This window comes from Myotis daubentonii, chromosome 14 (genome assembly GCF_963259705.1).
Source record: "Myotis daubentonii chromosome 14, mMyoDau2.1, whole genome shotgun sequence".
Classification (NCBI taxonomy): domain Eukaryota; kingdom Metazoa; phylum Chordata; class Mammalia; order Chiroptera; family Vespertilionidae; genus Myotis; species Myotis daubentonii.
In genome coordinates this window covers 58,254,101-58,280,334 of record NC_081853.1, presented here as the reverse complement: position 1 = coordinate 58,280,334, position 26,234 = coordinate 58,254,101, and the positions used below count along the sequence as shown (strand labels likewise).

Sequence of the window (26,234 nt, the reverse complement as noted above, 5' to 3'; positions counted from 1 at the left end):
AAAGCAGGTCGCACGGGAAGTGCAGTCTCCGTCGCATGGAAATGGGCGCTGGGTGGCCACAACGGACCGACCCGACCAGAGAGGCAGCGAGCGGTCCAGATCTTATGGCCGCGCGTCCGCTCCGGACCTTCCAGCTTGCCAGGAGCTGAATTCGGCTGGAATGCGCTGCGAGCTGCCCCACCCAGGCTCCAGGGACCGGGACTGGGACCTCAGCTCCCTGGGACTCTGAGGGGCCAGATGGGGAGGAGCCGGGAGCCAGGGGTCAGGGGCCCGGGAGAACACCTGGAGCTGGGGGTCCAGGAAAGAAAGCTGGGGTTCTCCGGGGGACCCCCAGGCTTTCCCAGGAGAGTCTGGGCTGGAGGCCAGTCAGTCTGGAGCAGGGGTCTCCCACCTCCCAGCATCCCCAAAGCCAACCTGGGGGCTGGGGACACTAAGGTGACCACGGATCGGTCAGGGGCAGGGGCCTCGATGGCCTCGGGGATTTTCCATGGTCTCTCAGGTTTCTCCCGGGCAGAGGGCCGCCGAGGACATCAGGGGTCACATGAGGGTCACCCAGTGGTGTCTGCAGCCCCTTGAGTCCCCCTGGCAGGCCCAGAGCCCCCCCTTGGCATCCAGGAGGCCGTCAGCAGGTGGCGTGGGCGGTGGCCGGCAGCCGCAGGTGCCCCAGCAGTGCTGCTGCCCGCCGCCCCAGGGCCCACAGCGTGGCCACCCTCTTGCCCAGGGTCTGCTCATTCTGCACCAGGCGGCGCTCCAGCCCCGGGGACGGGTCCCCTGAGCCAGGGGCGCTGGCCCTAGTCTCCCGCTCTGCCCGGCTCTGCCATGACCCTGACCCCCCGGCCCTAAAAGTTCTAACCCTGACCTACATTTGACCTCCTGTTCTGAACTTTGACCCAGCCCTCATCACTAGATGAATCTGACCCTGACTCCACCCCAGCCCACCCAGGGCGGCCCGACAGCACCCTCCAGGTGGCTCCAGCGGGCCTGCACCCACCTCAGCAGCTCCTGGGCCTCGGCGTGTCCGCTGCACCCTCTCCGCTGCGTCCCGCACTGTGGCCAGCCGGCTGCGCCTGCCCTCCTGCAACTCCACCACACCTGCCCGGGCCGCCTGCAGCTCCTGGAGCAGGGCCAGACCTGACCCCCCCGACCTGGACCCAGACGCACGGCCGCCCCCATCCCCGGGGCGCGGGGGTTTTAGAGCTGAGACCCCACCTCAGCCCAGCAAAGCCCAGTCCCAGCCCAAACCCCACTTCACACTGTGCCGGGCATCCCTGACACCCCAATGTCCACTGCTCCCGTCTCACCTTGCCCAGGCCCCCAGCCAAGCCCAGGGCATGTGCTGCCTGCTCTTCTGCCTCCTGGGCCTGCTGCTGGCACAGGGCCACACGGGTCCTGAGAGCCACAGCTGCACTGGACAGAAGCCCCGGGTCCGGGGTCACATCCGCTGCCAGTATCATCTGGGCCAGGCGCCCCGCCACCTGGGGCAAAGGTCAGGGGGTCACAGGGAGGTCACAGCAGGGCAGCAACTCAGTGGAGTGTTCACATGGTCAGGGTGTTTGGTAGCTTCATGGTATCATGTGGGTCAAGGACCTCGGGGGGACGATGGGACCAGTGGCCCCTGAACAAGAGGTGCCGAGGGGTACAGTGGGGTATCACCTTTTGTACACTGGCCTCCGGGCCTCCAAGTGTCCGTCTGGCCGCCTGCAGCCCTTGCTCTGCAGCCCTGGTGTGAGCTCCCGCCTCAGCCAGCACCCCCTGAACGCCCTGCGCTCGGCCCTGGGCCCTGGCGGTACCTTCCCTGAAAGGTGCGGGTGATCAGAGGGCAGCCCTTCCCCCCACCCTCTGGCCGCCACCTCCAGCTCCTGGCCCTTCACCTGGTCTGCTGTGCCTGGTGGAGGACACGGCCAGCCGTGGGCAGCTCCTGGCCTCCAGCGCCCGGTGCAGGGAGGGCCCTCTGGGCCTGATCCAGCAGGAGGGCGATGCCCACGGCCTCACCCTGGCGGCGGGGCACTGCCAGCCCTCGCCGTGCCGCCAGCTCCACACTCGCAGCACCTGCACCTTCATCTGTGGAGGCGGTGTGGGGGTGTTGGTTGTGAACTCTGATCCCTGACCCCACGGACCCTGACCCCAACATCTCACGGGCTCTGACATGACTGCACGGTATGCTAGAGGCTCGCAACAGGCAAGTATGACATTTGCGGGAATGTTGTGAATCAGTTGTTACATGGCAGGTATCCCCGTGGGTGGCTCAGTGGTTGACCGTCGACCTATGAACCCGGAGGTCAGGGCACAGGCCTGGGTTGGGGGCTCCATCCCCAGTGTGGGGCGTCCAGGGGGCAACCGATCAATGATTTTCTCCCATCATTGATGTCATCTCTCTCCCCCTCTCCCTTTCTCTCTGAAATCAATAAAAAATAAAAATAATAGCCCTAGCCAGTTTGGCTCAGTGGATAGAGTGTCAGCCTGCAGACTAAAGGGTCCCAGGTTCAATTCCGGTCAAGGGCATGTACCTTGGTTGCAGGCACATCCCCAGTAGGAGGTGTGCAGGAGGCAGCTGATCGATGTTTCTCTCTCATAGATGTTTCTAACTCTCTATCTCTCTCCCTTCCTCTCTGTAAAAAATCAATAAAATATATAAAATAATAATAATAATGATAATTTAAAATAATAATAAACAGATGGTAGGTAGACTGCCATCTGCGGTGGTGGGGTCAGTCACACCATGAACACTGACAAGCACTCCATCAGCTCCCCAGACCCACAGCCAGCCGTCAGCATCCCCAGCATCCCCTACCCCCTCACCCCTGCCCACCTCACCCCTGCCTACCTCACCCCTGCCTCCCTCACCCCTGCCCCCCTCACCCCTGCCCCACCCGACCCGTCAGCCTCAGCCCTCTGGGTAGTCCTCATTCTGGAAGGAGTGTCACAGCAGTGACCTGAACGCCCCTGCCTTGCCCTCGGCTGGGAACAGACGCACAAGCAGACATGTACCCAAGAGGAAACGCTGGATCCTATGCACAGTTGCCGGCACAGGGGCCAGGGTGCCCACACCCCAGGCACCCCTTGCAGGATGCCACGTCTCCCGGCCTGGATTCCCGTGGAGCTTGCTGTGGCCTGGATGTGCTGCGCAGCGGGTAGGGGCGGTTGGAGGTGAAACGTGTCCCCTGTCACTCGAGGGCCAGGCTGTGCTCCCCCGTCCCCCCACCCCACCCCAGGGCCCCTATAGCTCTGTACCAGTTGCCACTGCTGCGCCGCCGGCTCGGTGCCGGCTAGAGGAGGTGTGGCGGGAGATGGCCAGAGCCCACCCGGCAGCAGGCAGAGTCCCAGGGCACGGGGGCACGGCGCAGGGCACAGGAACACAGGCCAGCCCAGGGCCCGGGCCCCTGCATTCCTGCCGACAGACAGGAGATCCACGAGGCTCATCCCAGACTCCCCCGGCCTCTCCCAGGGCACCCCTAGGAGGGGGCCTGGGCTTGGCCAGCCCCCCGGGACCCACCCCCCCACCCCCACTCCAGCGGTGACAGGAGTCTCAGGGGCGGTGGGTGCAGCATCGGACCTGGTCGGCCAGCCCTTCAGTTTCAGCTCCCACTCAGCTGGGCCCCTAGGCTGGCCCCTGCCCCGCAGAGCCGCTCTGTCCCCCGCCGGGCCTCGCGGGCCTGTCCCAGGATGCCGTCCGGTCCTCCAAGAGTGGCCACCACCTGGGCCCCACGCACGGCCTCCTGGGAAAGCAGGGCAGCTGCGGAGGCCTGGGCCGCAGCCTCTGCAGAGGACGGGAGGGAGGGACGGAGGGTGGCTTAGCGCCACACGGGCAAGGGCACCTGCTGTCCACACACCTGCCCAGCTGGCCTCACCTTGGACTCCTGGGGCCCCCTTGGGCCGGGCCACGCCCTTGACACAGCCTAGCTCCCGGCACAGTTCTTCCAGCCGCTCATGCTGCCTCCTAAGCCAGGGCTCACTTTCGGCCACAGCCTGTCCCGGGGCCCACAGCGTCTGGGCCAGTGCAGCCACTTCTGTCCTGCCTGCGGGAGGACAAGCACCAGCATGGCTGACGAGGTCCTCCCCACGACCCTCACTCGGGAAGCCCCCGACTCCCAGACCCAGGGCCCCCACAGGCCAGCCTGTGGTCGGCAGGACCCCTGACCCTGGGCGCCTCGCTGGAGACCCTTCCCCTGCTGACCCCGACCCCTTGCCTGAGTCCAGCTGTGCACGCTGTCAGCGGCCGCAGGGCCCCCGCCGTGGATACAGGAGATTCCAGGAGCATCTGTGCCAGCTGGAGGACCCGCTCCAGGGCCGGCTGGGGTCCGCCCGGACCCCTAGCATCCCAGCCAGGCGTCCCCTGGCGTAGGGCAGCCCCCTTCTGGGCCACAGCCTCCAGCCGCAGCCGGAGCAGAGCCAGGTGCTGGTCTCAGGAGGTGAAACAGGCCGGGCAGGGCGAGCAGTGTGGGAAGGCACCTCGGGAGCCAGGGGCACACGCCTGGCAGCTCCGCCCAGAGATGCCCACTCTGCAGAGGCAGCCCCTGTGTAGGGGTCGCAGCGGGCGAGAGGCAGGCCCTGTGTAGGGGTCGCAGCGGGCGAGAGGCAGGCCCTGTGTAGGGGTCGCAGCGGGTGAGAGGGAGCCCTGAGGGTCGCAGGCACAGGCTGTGGGGGAGACACAGGGTCAGGCAGGTCGGGGCAGCACCAGCTTCGCCCGCCTCCAGGAGCAGCCCCGGGAGAGGGCGGCCCTGCGGGAGGGGGAGGGTGCTCGCGAGCCACTGCGCAGACTACCACAACCCTGCCCTCTGCCCTCTGCCCTCTGCCCTCTGCCCCCTGCCCTCTGCCCTGGCCAGAGCCGCTGCACGGCAGCCTTTGAGCAGGAAAGCAGCACCAGGAGCAGGCGCGACAGCCGGGCAGGGGTCGCCTGGGGCCAAGGACTGGCAGGCAGGGCAGGAAAGAGCCACCCAATGTGTCCTTCCTGTAGGTGGACCTGCCTAGTTTTCTAAAATATATTTTATTGATTTCAGAGAGGAAGGGAGAGAGGGAGAGAAACATCAGTGATGAGAGAGAATCATGGACCGCTGCCTCCTGCACGCCCCCCACTGGGGATCGAGCCCACAACCCGAGCCTGTGCCCTGACCGGGAATCGAACCGTGACCTCCTGGTTCATAGGTCGACGCTCAACCACGGAGCCCTGCCGGCCAGGCACCCCACGAGGTTTTGCCAACACTTTCCCTGCTGCCTTCACAGGCACTTCCTGAAGTTTCGGGGAGCGGCACTAAGCAACGCGGTCTCCCAGCAAACCCCAGTGCCCCGCTATCCACACTGAGGCCTCCGCAGGGCAGCCTCGGCCCTCACCTCTGCACTCCTGCTCGGGGTCCCCCCAGGACCCATCCTCACACCGGGAGCACGTGCGGCCCCCAAACCCTGGCCGGCAGGGGCACTGACCCGTGACCTGAGGGGAGAGGCCAGTCAGCAGGAAGCGGGGCCTCCCGGGAGGGGAGGACAGAGCGCTCTCCCGGCTCCATCTCCCCTGCCAGCCCTGCTCCTGCGCAGGCAGCACCCCCTGCATGGACCCAGGGCACCTCCCTTCCTGCTTCCTCGGGCCTGAGCCCTTGGCCAGCCCTCCCTTCCCACACAGCCAGCCTCGCCTCCCACGGCCCCTCTGAGCTCCCGGCTCCTGGCCTGCTGCCCCTGCCCCCCCGTGTCCTGCGTCAAACACCCCTGTCCACACCGTCTCCGCCTCCTTCCCGAGGACGCAGGACACACTGAGGCCTCATCACACGTGCGTGTCAGCGGCTGCCTCTCTCCTCCGGACACACACTCCCACCTCCTGCTCCGCTGCAGCCTCAGTCCTGTGCCCTCAGCCTCCTTCCCAACCTCCCCCCTCCGCCCTCCCACGCTCATTCCGCGGACCATGACCCCTCACAGTGGCTCACCCACTCGCCAAGCAGGGTGCCCATGGGTCGGGCACATGCAGCTCATGGCGGCTCTTCCAGGCCCGGCCCCCACTCACAGTTACTATCACACCCACACCGCGGCTGGCAGCACACACCTGGGGCTGGGGGTCACGTGAACACGGCCGGGGGCACACACACACCCACACTGCAGCTGGCAGCACACACACACCCACACCGCGGCTGGGGGTCACGTGAACACGGCCAGGGGCACACACACACTCACACCGGGCACTGCCACATGCTGTAGGGTTACTCATGGGTGGCACACCGGCTGTAGAGTGTGTTGGGCATGGCAGCTGCAGGGCTCGCAGCCCCGAGCCCCCCCAGGTTCCAGAAGAGGGGGGCACAGCGGCTACAGTCCCGCCCCAGAGTGTGGGGGCGGCAGGGGCACTGCCCGCTGACCTGGTCGCAGAAGCAGGCCTCGGCCCCGGACGGGCACCGCACGGGGACGGTGCCCCGGGGGTCACAGCGGCAGCCTGGGGAGAGGGCGGGCTTGGCAGGGACGGAGGGAAGAACCCGCCCACCACCTGGGGCCGCCCTCGCCCCCCACCACACACTCACACTGGCAGCCCCCCGGGCGCAGGGCACTGCCGTGGAAGCCGGGCCGGCAGTGGGCACAGCTGGGACCATGGCTGTGGTGCAGACATCGCTGGCAGCGCCCACTGTGCGGGTCGCAGGCGCAGGGTCTCGGGGATCGATGTTGTTGTTGCACTGGCAGGGCCGGCGCGGGCTCCTCCCGGGGTCCTCCGGGGGCCACGGGCGCCCAAAGTAGCCAGAGGCGCAGCGGTCACAGCGGGGCCCTGGAGAGCGGGTCCGCGTGGGTCGCCTCAGGTGTCTTCCTGCACCTTGGGGGCCTTGGGTCCCTCATTCCCAGAAAGTCCAAGGTGTAGCCAGGAGGGCGGAGGGCACACTCGCTGCATTAAGGCCCGCCTCCTGGCTGACAAGTCCGAGCCTGCAATTCCTCCCATGGACCCTCCCTCCCCCGCGGGACCCCTGCAGGAGGTGCCCAGCCCGCAGCTCACCCTGCAGGTGGCAGGGCACAGATCAGCCTCGGGCCTCACGGGATTATGAACAAGTGAGCAGGCCCTGGGCCTGCCGCCCGCCCGCGCCTTTCCTGTTCTCTCTCAGTCCGCGTCTCCTTCCTCCCCGATGGCCCAGCAGTGCGAGCAGCACCACCTCTCACTCAGAATCACGGCGCAGCCTCCCCCCAGCCATCCCTTCCCCCCCCTCCCCGCCCCTCTTTGCTGAGTCCTTCCTGGCTCCCCACTCTCCCAGGGCAGAGGTCAAGCCCCTCTCCTGGCTGCACGGTCACGCGAGGTCTGGCGCTGGCCTGTTCTTACCTTCTGTCCTCAGAATGTGGCTTTCCCGCCCGACCCCCTCCTCCACTCTCCACCTGTCTCAGTCCAGGCACAACCCCGGCCTCGCGCCCCTGTCCCTCATTGTCTGTATAACTCCTGTTTCCCCCAGATGTGGGCGGGGCCCCCAGGCTCTCACCGAATCCAGAAGGATGATGCCCCGCTCAGGCCTTCGCACCCCTTTGGCCCGCCACTGCCGCCAGGTCACGGAGGAGCGTGTGCCCGGCTCAAGGCAGAAAGGTCTAGGTAGAACCACAGCTCTGCGGGCGGGGGAGAGAGTAGGGTCGGGGAAGGAGGGCACGATCGAGCGGGTACAGCCAGCTATGACCTTGACCTTGACCACGTCCACTGTGCAGGGATTGGAGCCAACATTTCATCGCAGGACCAAGGGGAAGACCAGCTTCCCAGCTGCTGCTCTGTTTTAAGTTAAATTAAGTCCCCGTTTCTATGGCTCGACGATGCGATGATGTGGGGATGACACTGGGATTTTCCACTCTGTCTGGGAGGCTATTTCAAACGTGTGGGCAGCATAACAGGGCTTGGTGTTGGGAGTCCCCGGGCCCTGCCTACCTGTGTGCGTGGGTCAGGGCGGCCTGGAACAGCTGCTCTGGGGGCAGCGGGTGGGCACAGCGAGTGCTGCTGGGCAGAGACTGGGCGCGGACCCTGACTAATGCCTGCCAGTCTTCGGGTGCCTACGGTCAGCGGTCAGCGGTCACAGAACTGCCCCGACCCACCGCCCAGCACCACCCACCACCTCGCCACCGACCTGGATCTCAGCGCAGGACAATGTCACACTCCAGGGCACGAGGCACCGTGGGAGCCAGCAGAGAGGCCGGCCCCATCGACCACACGTGCGAAGCCAGAGCCAGGCCGGGGGGGGGGGGGGGGGGGGGCGCTCCCAGGTGCAGGGCCCTGGGCTCCCGGGGGGCCTGGGTAGGACACACAGACTCCCAGGCCCAGGCCCCCCGGACCTGGAACCCTCAGGACTTGGGTTCCCTTCCCCCAGGACCCCAGAGACCCAAACCCAGGGCTTGGGCCCTTCCCCAGGAGACCCTGGGGCCTGGGGGCTCTACCCTGCTCCGCAGACTCCTCCCTCTGGGCAGCTGGCGGCGGGAGCGGGCTCGCCCGTCAGGCTGCAGGGCGCACCGAGGGTCACGCTGTCTCCGCAGTCTGGACAGGAGTCGGCCTGGGGAGGCCCCTGAGGCTGGTGCACAGTGGGGAAGAGCAGGCCTGGGGCTGCCTGGGGGCAAGTGGGGGATCAGTGTCCCCCAGCATTCCGGCCTGTCCTCTGTCACACTGTCCTGGGAATACGGGCTCCAAAGACACCAAACCTCCGACATGCTGACACCCCCACTTCCTCACCGTCCCAGCCTTGCCAGCCTCTTCCTCCAACCACCTCTCTCTGGATATGCTCCCCCCCCCGCCCCAGCCCTAAGGTCTGAGCCTGGATCCCCTCCTGCCCCCGCCCCCCTGGACACTCACAGGCAGCCGAGGGTCAGCTGGCTGGAGGCCCTGGCCGAGCTCGGCTTCGGCGACAGCCTGGTCGAGGGCAGCGAAAAGCACCCAGACTGGGGCTCCTGGCAGCGGCGGCCGCGGAGATGGGGGCGGCACAGGCAGAGGCCCTCCCGGCGGAGCACCTGAGTGTGCGTGGGGCGGGGCGGGGACAGAATCAACACCCAGTTCTTGCCACTTGACCCCCACTCAGAGGCTCGGCCTTGTACCTGTTGCTGTAGGCACCCCCAAAGTCACAGTCACAGGGCCGGCAGCCTAGAGCGTCACTGCTCAGACCCCAGAACTCGGGCTGTAAGAGAGAGGGGTGGTGGAGGAAAGACAGGAAGAGCTGGACAGGGTCAGTGTTAGCGTTAGGGTTAGGGTTAGGGTCAGGGTCAGGGTCAGCGTTAGGGTTAGCGTTAGCATTAGTGTTAGGGTTAGGGAGGTTATGGACAGAACTGCCTGTTACTGGATAAAGGAGGCTGAGTCCGGCCTGTGGCTGCAGGGGAAGTGGAGATGCTGGTGGACTTGGCACTGCTTCATGGAGGGGAAGTAAGAAAAAAGTAGATGGCCTGGCTAGCGTGGCTCAGTGGTTGAGCCTTGATCTATGAACCAGGAGGTCTCGGTTCGATTCCCAGTCAGGGCACATGCCTGGGTTGTGGGGTTGATCCCCTGTGTGGGGCATGCGGGAGGCAGCCGATCAATGATTCTCTCATAGTTGATGGCTCTCTCTCTCTCCCTCCCTCCCTCCTCTCTGAAATCAATAAGAACATATATATATTTTAGAAAGAAAGAACGAGGAGGACGCAGCCAGGGTTAAACGTAAAGCAATTGCCATGTTCGAGGGAAGGCGGGGAGCGACTGGACTCCCTTCCTTCAATCATGTTCACTGTGAAACCTGTCAGCCCAGGCACAAGGCTGTGGTAACCACCCACCGGGCCCCCTCCTGTTTCCCGGTCCCTGCCCGGGGCTACGCGGCCTCAGCTCGCCAAGGCGGCGCTGACCCTGGTGACCAGGTCTGGAGGGCACCGCCGTGTGCAAGGCTCAGTGAGTCACCTGAGTACAGCCTCATGCTTGTCGGCTTCTAGAAGCTCAGTGCCCGAGAGCAAATCAGATTGGCCGAGACTCACCCGGCAACGGCTGCAGTCTCGTCCGGAGACAAAGCGCTTGCAGTGGCAGGCCCCGCTGGAGGGGTCGCAGGCCTGCGCGCCAGGGCCCCGCCCTGGGGGTCACACCTGCAGGCTGAGGCACAGGCAGGGGAGGGGCATGTGTGATCGGGGCGGCGATGGCACACAGCCAGGAGGACCTGGGGGGTCCGCGCTGAGGGTCACTCACGCTGGCAGCCCTCTGACGGGGGAAGGCTCAGGCCATAGTGCCCGGGCCGGCAGGAGTCATAGCGCCGGCCCCAGACGTTGGCTTTGCAGCGACACTGCCCAGAGAGAAGGCCCCGGGTCTCATCTGTGTGGGCGTCACACAAGCCGCCCTCCCGGGCACCCACGGGGTCACAGTCACAGGCTGGTGAGTCAGAGTGAGGGCAGTTAGGTCAGGGGTTCCCTGGAGGGCAGGGGTCAGGGGGCGGGTTGGGACCGGGGGCTCACGTTTGCAGGAGTGAAGGGAGCGGGGGTCCGCCTGGGGGTCCCGGTGGAAGGAGGGCCGGCAGAGCTCACAGTGGTGCCCAGCGGTGTTGTGCTGACACGCGTCACACACGCCTCCACTCACGTTGCCAGATGCCAGGTACAGGGCCATGTCAAAGTGGCAGCTGCGGGTGTGCCCACGGCACTCGCATTCTAGGGGAGCACGAGAAAGGTGGGGATGGAGTGGGCGGCCCCATGGCCAGGAAGGCCAGGCCGTCGGGTATGGCACCTACCCGGCAGGCGTGGGGGTGCCCAGGCTCGGCGGCGTGCCATGGGTGGTCCTGGTACAGGTCCTGGCAGCGCTTACAGTGGGTACCAGCTGTGTGATGGCGGCAGACACAAAGGCCATGCACCTGGCAGGAAGGAGGGCAGGCTGAGTCGGCCCCCGTGCCCCAGCTTGCCCTCCCCCCGCCACACGATGCCCCTCCCTCTCGCTCACCATGCCTTCCGCGTGGGCTGGGGCCCTGGGTGCAGGCCTGCACTCAGAGGCATGGCCGTGGCACAGGCAGCTGCCTCCGGCCACGAGCTCAGAGAGGGCATAGTAGAAGGGGTGTCCCCCGAGGCCCCCGGGGGCCTGTCACCCAGGGTGTGCAGTTTGGAGAAGTTCACACGGAGGTTAGTCACGTGCAGGAGCTCTGGAGACACAGACGGAGAGGCCTCAGGCCCGCTGGTCCCCCCTCCACGGCTGGGAGGGAGGGGGGAAGAGGGTGTCTCCCTCTCTGTCATCGCAGCCACCTGCTCCAGCACCCCTGCCTGTTCCTCGGGGTCCGCGTCAGGACGCCCTCATGGGGCAGCACCATCTCCGCACGGCTCCAGCCCCGATGCCACTCCTGAGCGGAGCCCTCTGCGTCCCTGCTCCCTGGACACCCCTTCTGCATCCCTGGAGACTTGAACCTGCCTCCCCGCCTGACCCCCAAGCCCTGTGGGCACTAGCTTGTCAGCTGTCTCTCCCACTTCAGGCCTGCTCCCCGCCATGGCCCCCGTTCCTGGCCACGACTGCTCCCATGCTGTGCCCACCGCATAGGGCCTGGCGTGGGCAGGCTTCCATCTCTGCCCCATCCCTGCCCAGAAGCCGCCGGCCACGCAGCGGGCCCTTGCTCAGTGCACAGGCGGATGGGCCGCGGCTCCTGCTCCAGCTTCGGTCAGGTGCCTGGCCAAGGCCACCTCCTATGTCTCTCCTTTGCCGGGTTCCCCTTTTCTCCTGATCAAAGGAATGGGCAGCAGCTGCCCGGGGCCTGGGGTGGGGTTCAGGGGGAGCAGCTGGTGTCAGTCCCGGTGGGTGGAGAAAAAGCTCATTTGGGTTTGTCCTCCTGCTGTTACTGCCTGGCTGGCTCTGGGCGACCCTGTTGAATTATGTGTGTCTCTTTTTTCTTCTTCTTGTTTTTAAAATATATTTTTACTGATTTCAGAGAGGAAGGGAGAGGGAGAGATAGAAACATCAATGAGAGAGACTCGTTGATCAGCTGCCTCTTGTAGCCCCACACTGGAGATTGAGCCCGCAGCCCGGCCGTGCCCTGACTGGGAATTGAACTGTGACCTCCTGGTTCATAGGTTGACGCTCAACCACTGAGCCACACCGGCCAGGCTCTCTTGCTCTGTAACAGACTTCTGCTTCACAAGGTCACCCCCAGAGATGCCCTGGGGTCAGCTAGAGGCAGCTGTGGGAAGTAGGGCACCCACTAAGGCCAGAATGAAGACTCTGAGGGGAGGGCAGGGGCTGGGGCCGTGATGGGGGCTCACAGGGGAGGTAGGAGGTAGTGACAGGAGCAGAGACATGGCGGCTGGCAGGGAGAGCAGTGACAGGGACCACACGGGACCACACGGGCCCCACGAGTCCAGTGAGGGGGCAGAGATGGAACTGCTACCCATGCCGGCCCCTATGCAGTGGGCACATGACGAGCAGTGAGGGGGCAGGAATGGGGGCCACATTAGGGACCACGATCGAGGACTGTGAAGGGGCAGCTGGAGCAGGATGCTGGGGGCTGAGCTGGCTCGCCCACCACCTGCCTCCCTCCCCTCCCCCTCCCCGCGGGACCACCCCTCCCCCAATAGCTGCCAGCCTCATGGGCAGGGAGCACAGGGTTGGCTGAGAATCGCCCTGAATCTCGGGGTTGTGTGGGTTCTGCACCAGAATGGCGGGGTCCGGAGCTTTGAAAATGACCTGAGGAAGAAGCAAGGCTGAGCCTTCGGCTTCACGACTGCCCACCCGCCCTCAGCTGGCCTGACCTTGCCCCTGGGGGAAGGCTCAATGTCCGAGTAACGCTGATCGCTGGTCACAGACGGGGTGGCTGACACCGGCCCGGGGCACGGGCGACGCCAGGGAAGAGGCCCGAGCAGTTGTGGGCAGAGTACCCGTACACAGGCCAGGAGGCTCATGGCAGCCTTCAGGCCGGGGCACCGGTCACCTTGAAAGTCCTGAAGAGGTGGGTGAAGTAGAACGCGCGCTCCAGGTCTAGCTGGATGGTGACGCTCTCAACACCTGCAACCGCAGGCTGGTCAGAGTGACGAGCCCTTGACCCCAGACCCCAGGCCCTCACACCCAGGTGCACCAGCACCCTCACCGCTCTCAGCTTGCCACCAGGTCTGGTTGCCACGAGGACCACTCCGGAGATCACATTCTCAATGCCATGGCCACCCCGGTCCCGAGAGTTGCAAAAGAAGCAATTTTCAGAGACCTGGGGGAGTGTCGAAGGAGAGGGGGGTAGGAGGCGCATGGCGGTGCCCCCACTCCAAAGCTTCACAGCTCCGGCCTCTCCCTCTAGCCCCCGGTGACCTCAACTCCTACAGGGCCGAGCCCCCCAGGAAGACCCAGAGGTACCTGGTCCAGAGGCCTCCCTCTCCCCTCTGCCTGGGGGTGACTGACAAGGCAGTAACGCTCAGGGCCATGGCGTCCACAGGTGGATGAGCTACGAAGGCTCTGGCCATGACCGACAATCAGGTCGCCAGTGGGTGGGTAGCAGCTGCCGCTCTGGCAACCAGGTGGGGTAAGTGTGTCTGGCACCTCCTGGGCAACTGTTCTGGGAGCCTGGACTGAGAGGGGGAGGGGGAGGGTCTGAATGGGGATCCTAGAGGTACCCCCTCCAACCTCACCCCACGAGGCAGCCTGAAGACTTCTCCCCTCCAGATGACTCAGAGGAGCCAACTCCTCACCCATGGGTGGCAGCAGCAGCAGCAGCAGCACAGAAAGGAGGGGGCCTAGCTCAGCCGGGGGACCAGGGCGGTGGGCGCTGGAATCAGGCCTGAGAGAGAGGATGGGAGTGGGCCCCATGCTGGCCCCCTCGAGCAGCTGTGTGGCCCCTGGGCCAGTCCCCATACTCACATGGTGGGTGAAAGCAGGGCCACCAAAGGCAAGAGGCGCGCAGGGCTGTGGGCCACCATGCGGCGGGGAGGGAGGGGTCCCCGAGGAAGTCCCGCCCAGGGGAAGGACGCAAGGTGGGGAGGAGTGCAGCCAGGGTTCAGACCAACCCAGACAGAAAAGGCCGATTCTCATTCAAATGAGGCTCCCACCCCAGCCGGAAAGGCTGCCTCCAGGAGCCCCTGGGGAATGCCTCCCCGCGCCCCCCCCCCCCCACCCCAGCCCCTGCCTTCAGGCTGGGCAGCCAGCAAGACTGGCAGATGGGCAGGGAGCTCAAAGCCCAGCCCCCACTCCAAAGCAGGAAAGCTGATAATGTGGGACACGGCCAGGCCGGCTGAGGCCTGAGCTGGACTCGGAACAGAGCGAGCACCTGGAGCCTGGTAGAACACACTGCTCACGGGGCAGCTGGGGATGCAGCATCCACCCGCCCGAGGAGAAAACTGCTTCATCAGGGAGGGCAGACTGTGGCCCTACAACCCGGAGCTCTGACCTCTGACTCAACCCCAACTCCTTAACTGGGGAAATCAAGGCTGGCCACTCTTCTGGAAGACGCAAGGGGAGGAGAGGCAGAGGTACGCAGGTCATTCGGGGCCAAAGAAACCCAGGCAAAGCCAAAAGTTTCAGGCAAAGCCAGGCTGGAAGCCAAGGCCAGGCTGTCTGCATCACCCCTGGGGAGCAGGACCACAAAGCCCCTTCCCTGACCTAGAAACTGGCAAGGTGCCTGTTTCCCCCAGGTCCCCGTTTTCCTCCCACATGGGGTCCAATCTGGGTAACAAACCACCTGAATGGCTCTGCCCTTGCCCTGAGGAGCCCCTGCACCAGAGGGCAGGGTACCCGGGGGCCTGGAGGCTGCCTTCCCGTGGTGTCCCCTCACTCCCATGGAGGCCCGCCCTTGGCCGCCAGGACCCCTCACCACAGCCACACACAGACATGGACGGCAGGCAGGGAGGCCGGGAGGTGGAAAGGTATAAAACGTGATGGAACCGTGGACATACACCCTGAAGAGCAGCAAGTCACAGTGATTGCCCCCCTCCTGCCCCCCACACCAGCCCCCCACCCTCCGGTCTGGAAGGCTGGTGGCTGCCAGGGCCCTGGAGAGGCACCCGGAGTCCTCAAGGTTGTGGAGTCCACAGGCATTGCACACTGTGCCACTGACCACACGGACAGCTGGACTTAGTCCCCCCAAATTGCTGGGTGAAGTCAGGGTACTGGGTGCGGCAGCAGCGGCTGGAGCCGGATCACAGGGGACAGGTTCACGCGGAGGGCGCGCTGAGCCTGCTGCCGCACTTCGTCGTCCGAGGACCGCTGGTCCACCTTGAAGGCCCGGAACGTCAGCAGCTTGGATGTTCCAAGGCGCAGGCGTGCCTTCGGGGACCGGGCCCCAAGCCGGGCTCTCTTCTGGGGAAGATGATCTTTTGCCTCCTCAGTCCTTTTCCTCTTCTGCCCCCCAGTCCCAGGGCTGCTCTTCTGGCCTTTCCTCGCAGTCCTGGCCTGAACAGACCCTTTCAGCCGGCCCCGGCCCCGGCCTCGGCCCCTGGGCTGGGTCCGAGCAGCCTTGGCCTGCGCTGCCTTGGCTTTGGCCTTGGCCTTGATCCATGCTGCCTTGGCCCTGGCCCGCGCTGCCCTGGCTTTGGCCTTGGCCTTGGCCTGCGCTGCCCTGGCTTTGGCCTTGGCCTTGGTCCATGCTGCCTTCGTCTCCGCCCGGGCCTTGGCAGCTTTGGCCTGAGTGTGAGCCGCCGTGGCCTGGGCACAGGCAACTCTGGCTAGTGTTTGAGCTGCCTTGGCCTGGGCTGTCTTGGTGCTCAAGGCAGAGACACCTTTCATTTGTGGGCCAAGGAGGGATCCAGTGGCTTTGCAGGTCTTGCTCTGAGGCCCCGTGCTTTCTTGGGGTCCAGCACTGGGGCCCCGGCGAATCACACACTTAGGGCCCTTGCTGGTGACTTTCCCGGGAACCGCCAGCCCCTTTCCGGGACCTTCCCGCAGCTTCAGGGGAGAGTCCGCAAGGGAGAGCTGCAGCGACTGGGTCTCGCGCTTGGCACCCAAGTGGGGCACGGGAGTCTTGAGTGGAACCAGGGCCTCTAGGACAACGGAGAGCCGCATGGCGGGGTAGACACCCGGGTAGAGGTGGGTGGGGAAGCCCTTGGCCGTGTCCCGGGCGTGGCTGGCACTGGACTCCTTCAGGGAGCTCAGCAGCAGGTTGGTGGCGGCATGCTTGGCGAGGGCTGGTGTGGATGCCTTGGCCAGCCTGCCCGGCAGCGGCACGGGCAGCAGCGTGGCCCGGCCTGCGGGCAGCCGCACAGCAGCTCGGGGAGCACTGGCTGGAGGTGACGTGGTGGCTGGGATGGGGGCACGAGCGTGCAGCTTCGTCTGGCTCGGGGGTGTGGCCGTGCACGAGCTATAGCCGTAGACATCACCGCTGCGCAGGATGGTGGGCTGGAAGCCGTCCTCTCGCAGGCCCTGCAGGAAGGCCACCAGCTGGGCCTCCGTGGCGCTGAGGTCCTGGCTCATGGGGTTAAAGACCAGCAGCGCCTCCTCCAGCGCCTTCTTCCCCGCCGTGGAGATCCGGGACCACGAGTGCACAGCTTTCTCTTCCACATGCTGCGCCACGCTCATGGCATTGGCACTGCAGGCCTGTCCGCGTTGTCTGCAAGCCAGCGCTCGGCACCTGCAAGGCAAGAGGAAACGAGTCAATGAGAACAGCATGGGGAAAGGGGTCAGGGCAGGCACGCAGGTCAGTCAGGGCCTGCACTGCCCAGAGCACCCACCGACAGAGGCCTGGCAGAGTGAGCCACTCCACGAAGCAAACGATGCTCTCCTGACGCCTCCGGGCAGCAGGGTGGGGGCTGGGGTGGGAGAGGACCCCTGTGGGTCAGAGCAGCTTCGCCAGGATATTTGCCCACAAGCTTGTCAGAGCCACCCAACCGGCCGCTGTGTCCCTGGAGAGACCTGGGCTCAGCTAGCCTGTTTGAATTCAAGTCTGTATTTTCTGGAGCCAGAAATCTAGCATTAGACTCAACCCTGGGAACACGAGTGAATATCTGTCCTCAAGGAGCCCTGCACAGAAGGCAAGACAGAGACACCATCAAGGTGGATGGGAGGGCACACGGAACCCAGCGGAGCTCACCAAGGGGTCAGGAAAGGGTTCCTGGGAAAGGCGGCCCCTGGCTGGGACTGAGTGATGAACAGGAAGGGACCAGATGGACATGGCAAAGGGCGCAGCCTACGCGATGGCTCAAACGTGAGACAGAGTGACACACACTGGGGTGACGGAGTCTTTGGTCAGGGCTGGGACTCTGAGTTCAAAAGAACAGGGGAAAGCAGGACAACACAAGCCCTGAGTGCTGGCCAAGGGCCCAGACCTCCACCCCACGTCCATGCCCATCTCCCTCCCTCAAGCTGCAGCGGGTCAGGAGCCCAGGGGCGAACCGCCCTGCCCACCAGGCCTTCTGCTCTCAGTTCCCGACAGGCCACGTGGAGGCCCCAGCCCTGGAGTCATGGAGGCCAGCCAGGGTCGGCTTCAACAGAAACTAAAAAGACTGGCGAGTAGCACATGCGAGCCACACAGCTCTAGGCAGTCAGGCGGCCGGGGGGGCGAGCAGCCAGACCCAGAGCCCAGGGTTTGAGAGCGGAGCAGAGGCTGCACACAGGCCGGGGGCCAGGGGATGCGGGCTGCCCTGACGAGGGGCTGCAGGGCCACCGGGGCACCGCCAGCCGGGCTGCCCCAGCTCCGGGAAGAAGCCGCGGGCTGTCAATCATGACTGAGGTCTCGCCCGCCCGCAGTGGGGCCGGGGCAGCTGGCTGGGCGCGGGGCGCGGGACGGGACCAGCGTGATCGGCCGCTCTTCCCACCCGCCCAGGGCAGCCCCCGGAGGGACATCGCGGACCCGCAGGTGCCGGGCGCTTCCCTCCCGAGGCCACGCTCCGAGCGCAGCCTTGCACGTGGCTCTAGTTGTGCTACTTTCCCGGGTGCAGCTCGGGTCTGAGCACAGACCCGGGCGGGCGGACACCAGGCACAGGCGGCAGGGGAGACGCGAGTGCTCGGAGCCCCGGGGGCCTTTCCAAGAAGCTCCCGACACCGGGCAGCCCGGCCCCGACCCCCTCCCCATCTGCCCGGGGCCGGCGGGGGAGCCGACGGACGACGGGAGAAGGGACAGGCCCACCGGGGACCCGGCGGGTGGCCAGGCGGGGAAGGGAGTCCCCGGGGCCCGAGGAGCGGGGTCTCCGAGGCAGGAGCCGCGCGGGGCCGCCGACAGGGAGCGCAGCCGCCGGTGGGCGCCGGGCGGGGGTCGCGCGGGGGCGGCAGAGCTGGGCGTCCCGCGGGCGGACCCTCCGCGGCGCGGCCAGGCCCACGGCCCCAACCTACCGGCGCCGCCGCGGGGACCCAGGACGCACCTCTGCGCCGCCTCCGCCGCTCCAACATGGCCGCCCGCTGAGCGCCGGAAGTGCGCTGCGCTTCCGCTTCCGGGACCTGGCCCGCCCTGCTGACCTTTGACCCCGACCCCGGTTCCCCCCCCCCCAAGTGGGGGCGGGGCGGGTGGGTGGGTCCCTGCGGGGGGCGCTCCTGGAGGAAGCAGCCGCGGGGGCCGTCTGTGCGGGAGCCCGAGGGGCCGGGGCGCTCCCGGCGGGACCGGGCCGGGTCCCTTCAGACGTGAACCGGGCGGAGAGGAGGGGCGGGGGCGGGGGCTCTGAGACGCCAGGAGGCTGGTCCCCGCCTCTGGGTGCCGGTCTGTCCCAGACGGACCTCGGGGAGCTGCCATCAGAGCCAAGTCTGGCCTGAGCTGGGCTTGGGCGGGTACCAACCCCGGAGGCGCACCTGGGGTCAGAGGGGATGGGGGGCATCCCCAGTCCACCCCTGGCTCTGCGCCGGCATCTTCCGTAGCCCCGAGCGATGGCCCCAGGCCCTGTCTCCTGAGCAGAGGCACCTGGTGGAGATCTGGATGCGAGTGAGGCCAGTGGCCCGGGAGCGACCCAGCCCGAGGCGGCCTGTGTGCAGGGGAGAAAGGCCAGGGCGGATCTTGGGGGGCCGCTTCCTGGGGATGAAGGGGAGAGAGGCAGCACAGCAGCCGGAGGAAGCCGGAGTCGCCGGGATCCCAGGACACTTGGGCTGAGACAAAGGCCCTGAAGTTTTAGCTGCAGGGGGTTCCATGGTGACTGTGCAAGAGCCGTTCTGGGGGAGCCGTGGCAGCAGACATGCGGGGCGGGTACCCCGGTGGCGGGGCCGTGAGAACAGACGGCTTTGGGAGTTTGACTGGAAGGAGGAAGGAGAGGCTGGCAGGGCTTGGGGTGCTGGGGGGTCTCTAAAGACAGGAGGCTTTCCAGTGCTTCATGGCGGGAAAGGAGAGGGGAAGGGGCCTGGAGAGGGAATCGTGGGCGCTGTGCGGGGGCTGTAGGGCAGCGTGAACCACCGAGGAGGAAGGGGACGGAGTCCCCTAAGTGGGGGGGCTCGGGGCCCAGTGGAGTGGAAGCACAGCAGCCTGGCCAGGATCTGCCGCTGACCTGGACCACCGTTTCCGGGCGGTTCTCCAGCCGCCAGCCTCTGCGAGTGGCTGCGGACGCTTTGCTCACGGACAAGGCTCTGCCCACTCTCTGGGGCGTAACGGGAGGCCCGTGTCCCACACTGGCCCGGGGGATTGGGTCCCAGCTGCTCGCAGTGCTGTCCTGCTCCATGACACGCCCTCACCAGCTGCTTCCCCTCTCCTGGCCACTCCTCTGCTGCTGCTTCCTGGCCTCACCTCCTTCAGTGACGACAGGCACCTGCACCTTTGTCTCCAGGTGTGCGTCTAGCCCAGGGGTGGGCAAACGTTTTGACTCGAGGGCCACAATGGGTTCTTAAACTGGACCGGAGGGCCGGAACAAAAGCATGGATGGAGTGTTTGTGTGAACTAATATAAATTCAAAGTAAACATCATTACATAAAAGGGTACGGTCTTTTTTTTTTTTTTTTTTTTAGTTTTAGTCATTTCAAACGGGCCGGATCCGGCCCGCGGGCCGTAGTTTGTCCACGGCTGGTCTAGGGACACCCGGGGACAGACACTGTCCAGGAAAGAGAGGCAGGAAGGCAGCGAGCACACACAGCCACAGGACTGCTTCTTCGTTCTTTAAAATTTTTATTTTTTTTATTTTTTTTTAAATATATTTTATTGATTTTTTACAGAGAGGAAGGGAGAGAGATAGAGAGTTAGAAACATCCATCAGCTGCCTCCTGCACATCTCCTACTGGGGATATGCCCGCAACCCAGGTACATGCCCTTGACCGGAATCGAACCTGGGACCTTTCAGTCCGCAGGCCGACGCTCTATCCACTGAGCCAAACCGGTTTCGGCAAAATTTTTATTTATTGATTTGAGAGAGAGAGACTTGTTGTTCCGCTCGTTTATGCAATCACCAGTTGATTCTTGTGCCCTGACTGGGATCGAACCTGCAACCTTGGCGTATCCAGGGTGACACTCTCACCAACGGAGCTAATCGGCCAGGGCAGGACCTCTCCTCATAGGTGACCCTTGACCTGTAAGATGGTCTGCCAGCTCCCAGACTTCGCCAATACTCTCGAACGCTCAGAAGATGGGCCAGGGTCTGGGTCTGAGGTGGGTAGTCCTTTGTCATGCCAACTTGCCCGCGCTCCGCCCCAGTGTTGGCTAGAGGCGAGGCCAGGACCCTGAAAACGGACAGTCACAACATGACTTGGGTCCCAGAACAGCCAGGCCCCGGCGCTGCAGAATGAGGCCGAACCCCTGCTGGAAGGTCCCTTGGCCTCTGACTGCAAGTTCATCCCCTGCTCAGAGCAACCCCCCCTCCCCAACCCCAGGGCCCCCTCCTCCCCTCCCCACCCCCCTCCCCCGCAGGCTGCAGAAAGGCTGTCAGCACTGAGGACAGCGGCCCTGCTCCCGCAGCCCTGCGGCCTCCACCTGTTGGGACCTGCCCCGGTGCCCGCTCTGTGCCTGGGGAAGGGCCGCACCCGCCAGAGAGCAGGCCACGCCCCAAGGGACCTCCAGGGGGCGCCTCCTGGGAGCCTGTGGTCGGGCTCCTCCAAGTTCAGTGGCGTGGGCGGCCCGGCCCCCCAGGCCCCGGCTCTGCAGGCCCCACGCCCTTCCCTCCACCGGCTGCTCAGAGGCCGCCCGCTCGGAGCGGCCCCCACCGTACACGTGTGCTGTCACCGCGGTCTCATCCCCCCTCCCCACCCCCCCCACCCCCCGTGTCGGACCCTCAACTCTGGGAAAGCCCAGTGTCCATTCGTCCATCTCTCTGCTCACCCGTTTGCGTGTGGCCGTGGGTCGGCGCCGAGCTGCAGCCGTGGCAGGTGCAGGGTTAATGTGGGGGTGGGGGTGGGGGTGGGGGTGGGGGAGGTGTCCCCGAGTCGGGAGGGGGAGAGGGCGGACCCCGTCCAGCCCCGCCCCGCGCCGGAGCCGAGCCAGAGCCCCGCGGAGCCTGGACGCAGCCCCAGCCGCAGCCGGAGCCGGCGGAGCCCGGACAGCGGACCCCGCGCCCCAGAGCCCCGGCCGGTGAGTCCCGCGGGAACTGGGGAAGTTTGGGGCGCAGGGTGAGCCCCAAGCGCGCTCGCCCGGACCCGCCCCCCCGCCCTCCTGCGGGCTGGAAGTTTGGGGCTGGAGGCTCCAGCGCCTGGGGTCCCAGGAGTGTGTCCCTCCAGAAGGGACAGGCTGGGGGGCTGGGTGTTTGCTGTGAGGGGCGCAGAGGTCCAGTTGCCCATTCCTGCTGGGTCCTCCTCCTCCCCCGTGTGGACACCAGGGAGCTGGCCTGGGGGGCTGAGAGCACCAGCTGCGGAGGGTGGACCCCAAGGGGGAGTGCGGGACCCGGGCCTCCAGGCCCAGACATCCTGGTGGTGGCCTTTTGCTGGGGGGAGTGGGTGAGCTCGTGGCTCCCAGAGGGGCTGTGGGTGCCCTGGAGTTGTATCCCTGGCGGCAGTGGGAGACCTGATGGCTGCCCGGGCGCAGAGGAAGCCGGGAGGGGGGCACGCAGGAGTCCGCTCCTGCAGAGTGGAGAGCCCTGTCCTCGTCCCCTTACCTCCCATCCAGACCGGGTCTGACCAGGGAGCTCTGAGGTGCCTGGGACAGGGCTTGGCCTCCTGTGCCCGCCCCTGCCTCGCTCTGAGCTGGGCTGCGGACCCGCCACTGCCTTTCCCAGCGGAGGTGGGAGGCAGCGCCCAGGCTGGCCCCGCAGGAGGGAGGACCAGCCGCTTGCCTGCCCGTCCATTCTCTCAGAGACCGAGGGGTGGCCAAGGGGAGGCGAGCAGGGGACGGGGGTGGGAGGGAATCCCACACGCCCATGGGAGGAGGGAGGGGCCCGGGGTCTGGGAGCTGCGCCCTGCCCACTCCAGGGGGGGGGCCTCCACGGTGGCTTGCTAGCCAGCCAGGGGGTCCCTTTCCTCCTTTCCCACCTGGGATTCCAGCCCGAAGCTACAGGCTGCTCATCTGGCCTCTGAGAGCAGGTCAGGGGCCTGACCCGTCTCCCTCTCCCCTCCAGGAGAAGGCACGTGCCCTGGGCTGTCAGACACCCTTTAACCTGGTGGTCAAGATGGGGCTGGCATCTGCGAGGCCTGCAGCCTGAGCAGTAGCATGGCCTGCCAATGAGGTGAACACCATGGCTGCAGGGGGTAGCCGGGCCTTTGCCTGGCAGGTGTTCCCACCCATGCCCACCTGCCGGGTGTATGGCACGGTCGCACACCAGGATGGGCACCTGCTAGTGCTGGGGGGCTGTGGCCGGGCTGGGCTGCCCCTGGACACTGCCGAGACCCTGGACATGGCCTCACACACCTGGCTGGCACTAGCACCCCTGCCCACGGCTCGGGCTGGCGCGGCCGCTGTGGTGCTGGGCAAGCAGGTGCTAGTGGTGGGAGGTGTGGACGAGGGCCAGAGCCCAGTAGCTGCCGTGGAGGCCTTCCTGGCCGACGAGGGCCGCTGGGAGCACCGGGCCACCCTCCCTCAGGCCGCCATGGGCATCGCCGCTGTGGAGAGAGGTGAGTGGCTCCCAGGGAAGGGGTCTTGGTGCCCCAGCTCCCTGCGTTTTCCCACTGGTTCCTTCCCTTAGAGCTGGGGCAGGAGCTGTTGCGTTAGCCTGGGCGCCTGGGACAGGGCTTGGCCTCCTGTGCCCTCCCCTGCCTCGCTCTGAGCTGGGCTGCAGACCCTCCACTGCCTCTCCCAGCGGGGAGGTGGGAGGCTGGCCCCGTAGGAGGGAGGACCAGCCGCTTCCGCCCCGTCCATTCCTCTTCTCTCAGAGACCAGGGGGGTGGCCAAGGAGGCTCCTGGTTATAAATAGTCTGGGGGAGCAGGTGGGACAGAGCCTTGGCTCAGAGCCAGACAGGATTGTCCCTCCACACACATCAGGGAGCCTGAGGTGGACAAAGGCCAGCCTGGCTTGGGGACAGTTGCCATGGAAGCACCCAGCTGACTGGCTGTCTCCTCCAGAGCCCCTGACATGCCCCCAACTGACCTTGGAGACATAAGAGGGCAAGAACTTACTCTAGTGAAAAGGTGGGGTGCAGAGGTGCTGGTGGGGCTCCTGGGCAGAAGGCTTGTGGCCAACACTCCTCTCCTGCAGGCCCCAGCTGGTCCCCCCACCCCTGGCTTAAACCATCCCCCAGCCTCCTTCCCCCAGGGAGGCCCCATCTTGTGGCCTCCAGGTCTGACCAGGTCTGCTTCTGCTTGGATGCCAGACTTGGTTGCCATAGCATCTCCAGGGAGACGGAGACAGATTATAATTAGATCGGCTGCCTCTCCCCTCCACTGGAGGGGCCCTGGTCAGAGCAGGAATCCTGGTTCTCCCAGCGCCCCCTCCAGGCCAGCGCATGGGTTTCCCCTGCGGGGGAGGGTACCACAAACATGGGTCCCCCGCCTCCCCAGGGCAGCTGTCGGGGTGGAGTGCCCTGGGGAGCCTGGGGTACCGTCTGCCCTGCTCTTTTCTGTGCAGATGGCCTGGTGTACGCTCTGGGCGGAATGGGCTCCGACACAGCCCCCCAAGCCCAGGTCCGGGTGTACGAGCCCCGCCAGGACTGCTGGCTCTCGCTGCCCTCTATGCCCACGCCCTGCTACGGAGCGTCCACCTTCCTGCACGGGAACAAGATCTATGTCCTGGGTAAGCACCTGGGGCTGTGGGGAAGGGGCCCAGAGTCCAGAGCCCCCACCCTGTGCATTGGCTAGAATCAGGCTGAGTTGGGGGGGCAGGACAAGGCGGCTTTGTTGGGGTGAGCCACGCTTGCTCCGAGGCTCCAACCCCTGGTGGCCCTGCTGGAACTGGAAAACCCAACCTCAGTGCCCAGCAGCGGAGGGTGGTGACCAGGCCCTGGCTGCACAGCTGGCTGCAGCACCGAGGCTCAGCAACCTGGTGGTGGAGGCACCTGCCCGCGCCCAGGCTCCCTCCCAGGTGCCTGATGCCATCGCAGGGGGCCGCCAGGGCAAGCTCCCCGTGACTGCTTTTGAGGCCTTTGACCTGGAGGCCCGGACCTGGACCCGGCACCCAAGCCTGCCCAGCCGCCGGGCCTTTGCCGGCTGCGCCATGGCCGAAGGCAGCGTCTTCAGCCTGGGGGGCCTGCAGCAGCCTGGGCCCCACAACTTCTACTCGCGCCCGCACTTCGTCAACACCGTGGAGACGTTCGACCTGGAGCGCGGTGAGCAGGGAGGTCCTGGGTGTCCTCCCGCCATGGAGGGCCCGTGGGGCCCGCCCTGACCTCCCCTCCCTGACCTCCCCTCCCCTCCCCTGCAGGCTCCTGGACCAAGCTGCCCCGCGGCCTGCGCATGAGGGATAAGAGGGCCGACTTTGTGGTCGGCGCCCTTGGGGGCTACATTGTGGCTGTGGGGGGACTTGGTGAGTCTGCGGGGCTGGGACGGGGGGGGAGCCCAGGGCAGGAAGGAGTGGCCTCCAGCGTGAGCACCACCTGCCGTCTCCGGGCTCAGGGCTCGGGGCTTGTGAGCTGCCCTTTCCGATCTGGGGAGCCAGCAAGGGTGTCCTCGGCCCCTGACTGAGTTGTGTGCCAGCGGGGCCTCGGGGCCGCCGAGTGAGTGGCAGGTAGAAACAGGAGTGCGCACACGAAGGGTGAGGAATGGGCAGGAAGCAGCAAGGCCCTGACAGTCCGTCCGGGGCGATGCCTTCTGGCCACACGCTGGGTTCAGGGAGCAAAGGAGCTGGCGCCCCTCAGCCTGTGCCTCCCAACCGCTGTCTCCTGCAGGGAACCAGCCGTGCCCGCTGGGCTCCGCGGAGGGCTTCAGCCTTGCCCGGCGGCGCTGGGCAGTGCTGCCCGCCATGCCCACCGCCCGCTGCTCCTGTTCCAGCCTGCAGGCGGGGCCCCGGCTGTTTGTCATCGGGGGCGTGGCACAGGGTCCCAGCCAGGCCGTGGAGGCTCTGTGTCTGCGTGATGGGGTCTGAATCCTGCGGGGACCTTGTCCCCTGGAGCAGCTCAGGGCCAGAGGCAGCTGCTCTGTGGGATGGAGGCGCGGGCGCTGTGACACAGCCGTGGGGACGGGAGGGAGGCGCCATCCGTAGCGTAGGGTACCCATACGCTTCCACCACCTCACCCCCCTTCACTCATGGGCCTGGCCTCCCCGACCCTTGCTCTGGGACCTACGGGCCCTCTGTCCGATTGGGAAGTCGGGGAGGGAAGAGCCGGCCTCAGCCCTGCAGGGTCAGTGCCTGCCTGGAGTCGACCAGGCCTCCCCGTGACTATTCCTGAGAAGTCCTGGCTGCCAGCCTGCCTTGGAGGCCCCTGGGGACCCAGGAGAGTTGGGGAGGGTGGGGGACACAGAGGGAATGGAAGAGCAACCGCAGGAACCTCCAAAGGGTCCAAAACGTTAGCTTTGGGCCCTTTACACTGTTGGCTGTGTGACCTCGGGCCGGTCATTTCACCTCTCTGTGCCTCAGCATCCTCACTTAAACGGGGATCTCCGAAACCTTCCTGCCCCACCTACCTCACAGGGCTGTTGTGAGGACCCAGGGAGTTCAGGTATGGAAGTAAAGACGCTGCTAAAAGCTGGTGTGTGGCCCTGGTGTGGACTCCTGTCCTCCTGTGGGGCTTCCGTTGTCCCAAGGATAAGGGTCCAGGAGAGCCTTTTCGATCGGCTGCTGCACCCAAAGTGTCTGCTGCCTCAGCCCCTCCTCAGCCTCAGATTCTCCTTGGGGACCCAGGGCGGCCGCTGTCCCGCTGTCCTGGATGGTGGGGGTCCTCGCAGGACGAGCAGAAAACGACCACACACCGTGCGGGCAGGACGCGCCCCAGGCCTGGGCCTCAGCATCTCGGCCACACCTCGCTCCCCGCCGGAGGCCTCGTGGGGTGTGGCGGACAGTCTCCCTCCGTCCCGGCTGCAGGGAAGCCGTCTGCTGGGCAGGACGGCGTAGCCGCCACCAGACCCCTAGAGGCGAAGCTCCCGAGGAGCCAAGCTGCTGGCCCTCGCCTCGTCGTCCTGGCTTCGCTGCCACTGGCTCTGGCTTTCTGCCGTCTCACTGCGTGTGAGGGGCTCACAGCTGGG

At 66.0% G+C, this 26,234-nt stretch overlaps 3 protein-coding genes and 1 pseudogene across 8 annotated transcripts; 1 reads left to right on the top strand and 3 right to left on the bottom strand.

Annotated features, from left to right (window-relative positions):
- Positions 1-622: 622 nt before the first annotated feature.
- Positions 623-3,420, bottom strand: LOC132215502 (uncharacterized). Its single transcript, XM_059663782.1, has 7 exons — positions 3,303-3,420; positions 2,989-3,120; positions 1,872-2,061; positions 1,654-1,795; positions 1,276-1,475; positions 992-1,145; positions 623-814 (listed from the first exon to the last, which is right to left on the bottom strand). The coding sequence occupies exons 1-7, from the start codon at positions 3,418-3,420 to the stop codon at positions 623-625; spliced, it is 1,128 nt and encodes a 375-aa protein (XP_059519765.1).
- A 2,763-nt stretch (positions 3,421-6,183) lies between these two features.
- On the bottom strand, positions 6,184-13,678 carry LOC132215499 (laminin subunit beta-2-like; annotated as a pseudogene).
- Positions 13,679-14,723: 1,045 nt separating this feature from the next.
- CCDC71 (coiled-coil domain containing 71) lies at positions 14,724-18,230 on the bottom strand. 6 transcript variants are annotated; one of them, XM_059664756.1, is made up of 4 exons: positions 16,890-17,246; positions 15,473-16,430; positions 15,374-15,412; positions 14,724-15,325 (listed from the first exon to the last, which is right to left on the bottom strand). In XM_059664756.1, exons 2-4 carry the CDS (start codon positions 16,376-16,378, stop codon positions 14,966-14,968), a joined length of 1,305 nt encoding a protein of 434 aa, XP_059520739.1. In that variant the 5' UTR covers positions 16,379-16,430; positions 16,890-17,246; the 3' UTR covers positions 14,724-14,965. The 6 variants fall into 6 exon arrangements, with proteins under 6 accessions (XP_059520739.1, XP_059520737.1, XP_059520738.1 ...); XM_059664754.1 differs by having other exon boundaries at positions 15,374-16,430; positions 16,890-17,219; XM_059664755.1 differs by having other exon boundaries at positions 14,724-15,412; positions 16,890-17,216.
- Positions 18,231-22,210: 3,980 nt separating this feature from the next.
- Positions 22,211-25,767, top strand: KLHDC8B (kelch domain containing 8B). Its single transcript, XM_059664750.1, has 5 exons — positions 22,211-22,735; positions 23,686-23,850; positions 24,158-24,382; positions 24,478-24,579; positions 24,941-25,767. The coding sequence occupies exons 1-5, from the start codon at positions 22,360-22,362 to the stop codon at positions 25,135-25,137; spliced, it is 1,065 nt and encodes a 354-aa protein (XP_059520733.1). The 5' UTR covers positions 22,211-22,359; the 3' UTR covers positions 25,138-25,767.
- Positions 25,768-26,234: the final 467 nt, after the last annotated feature.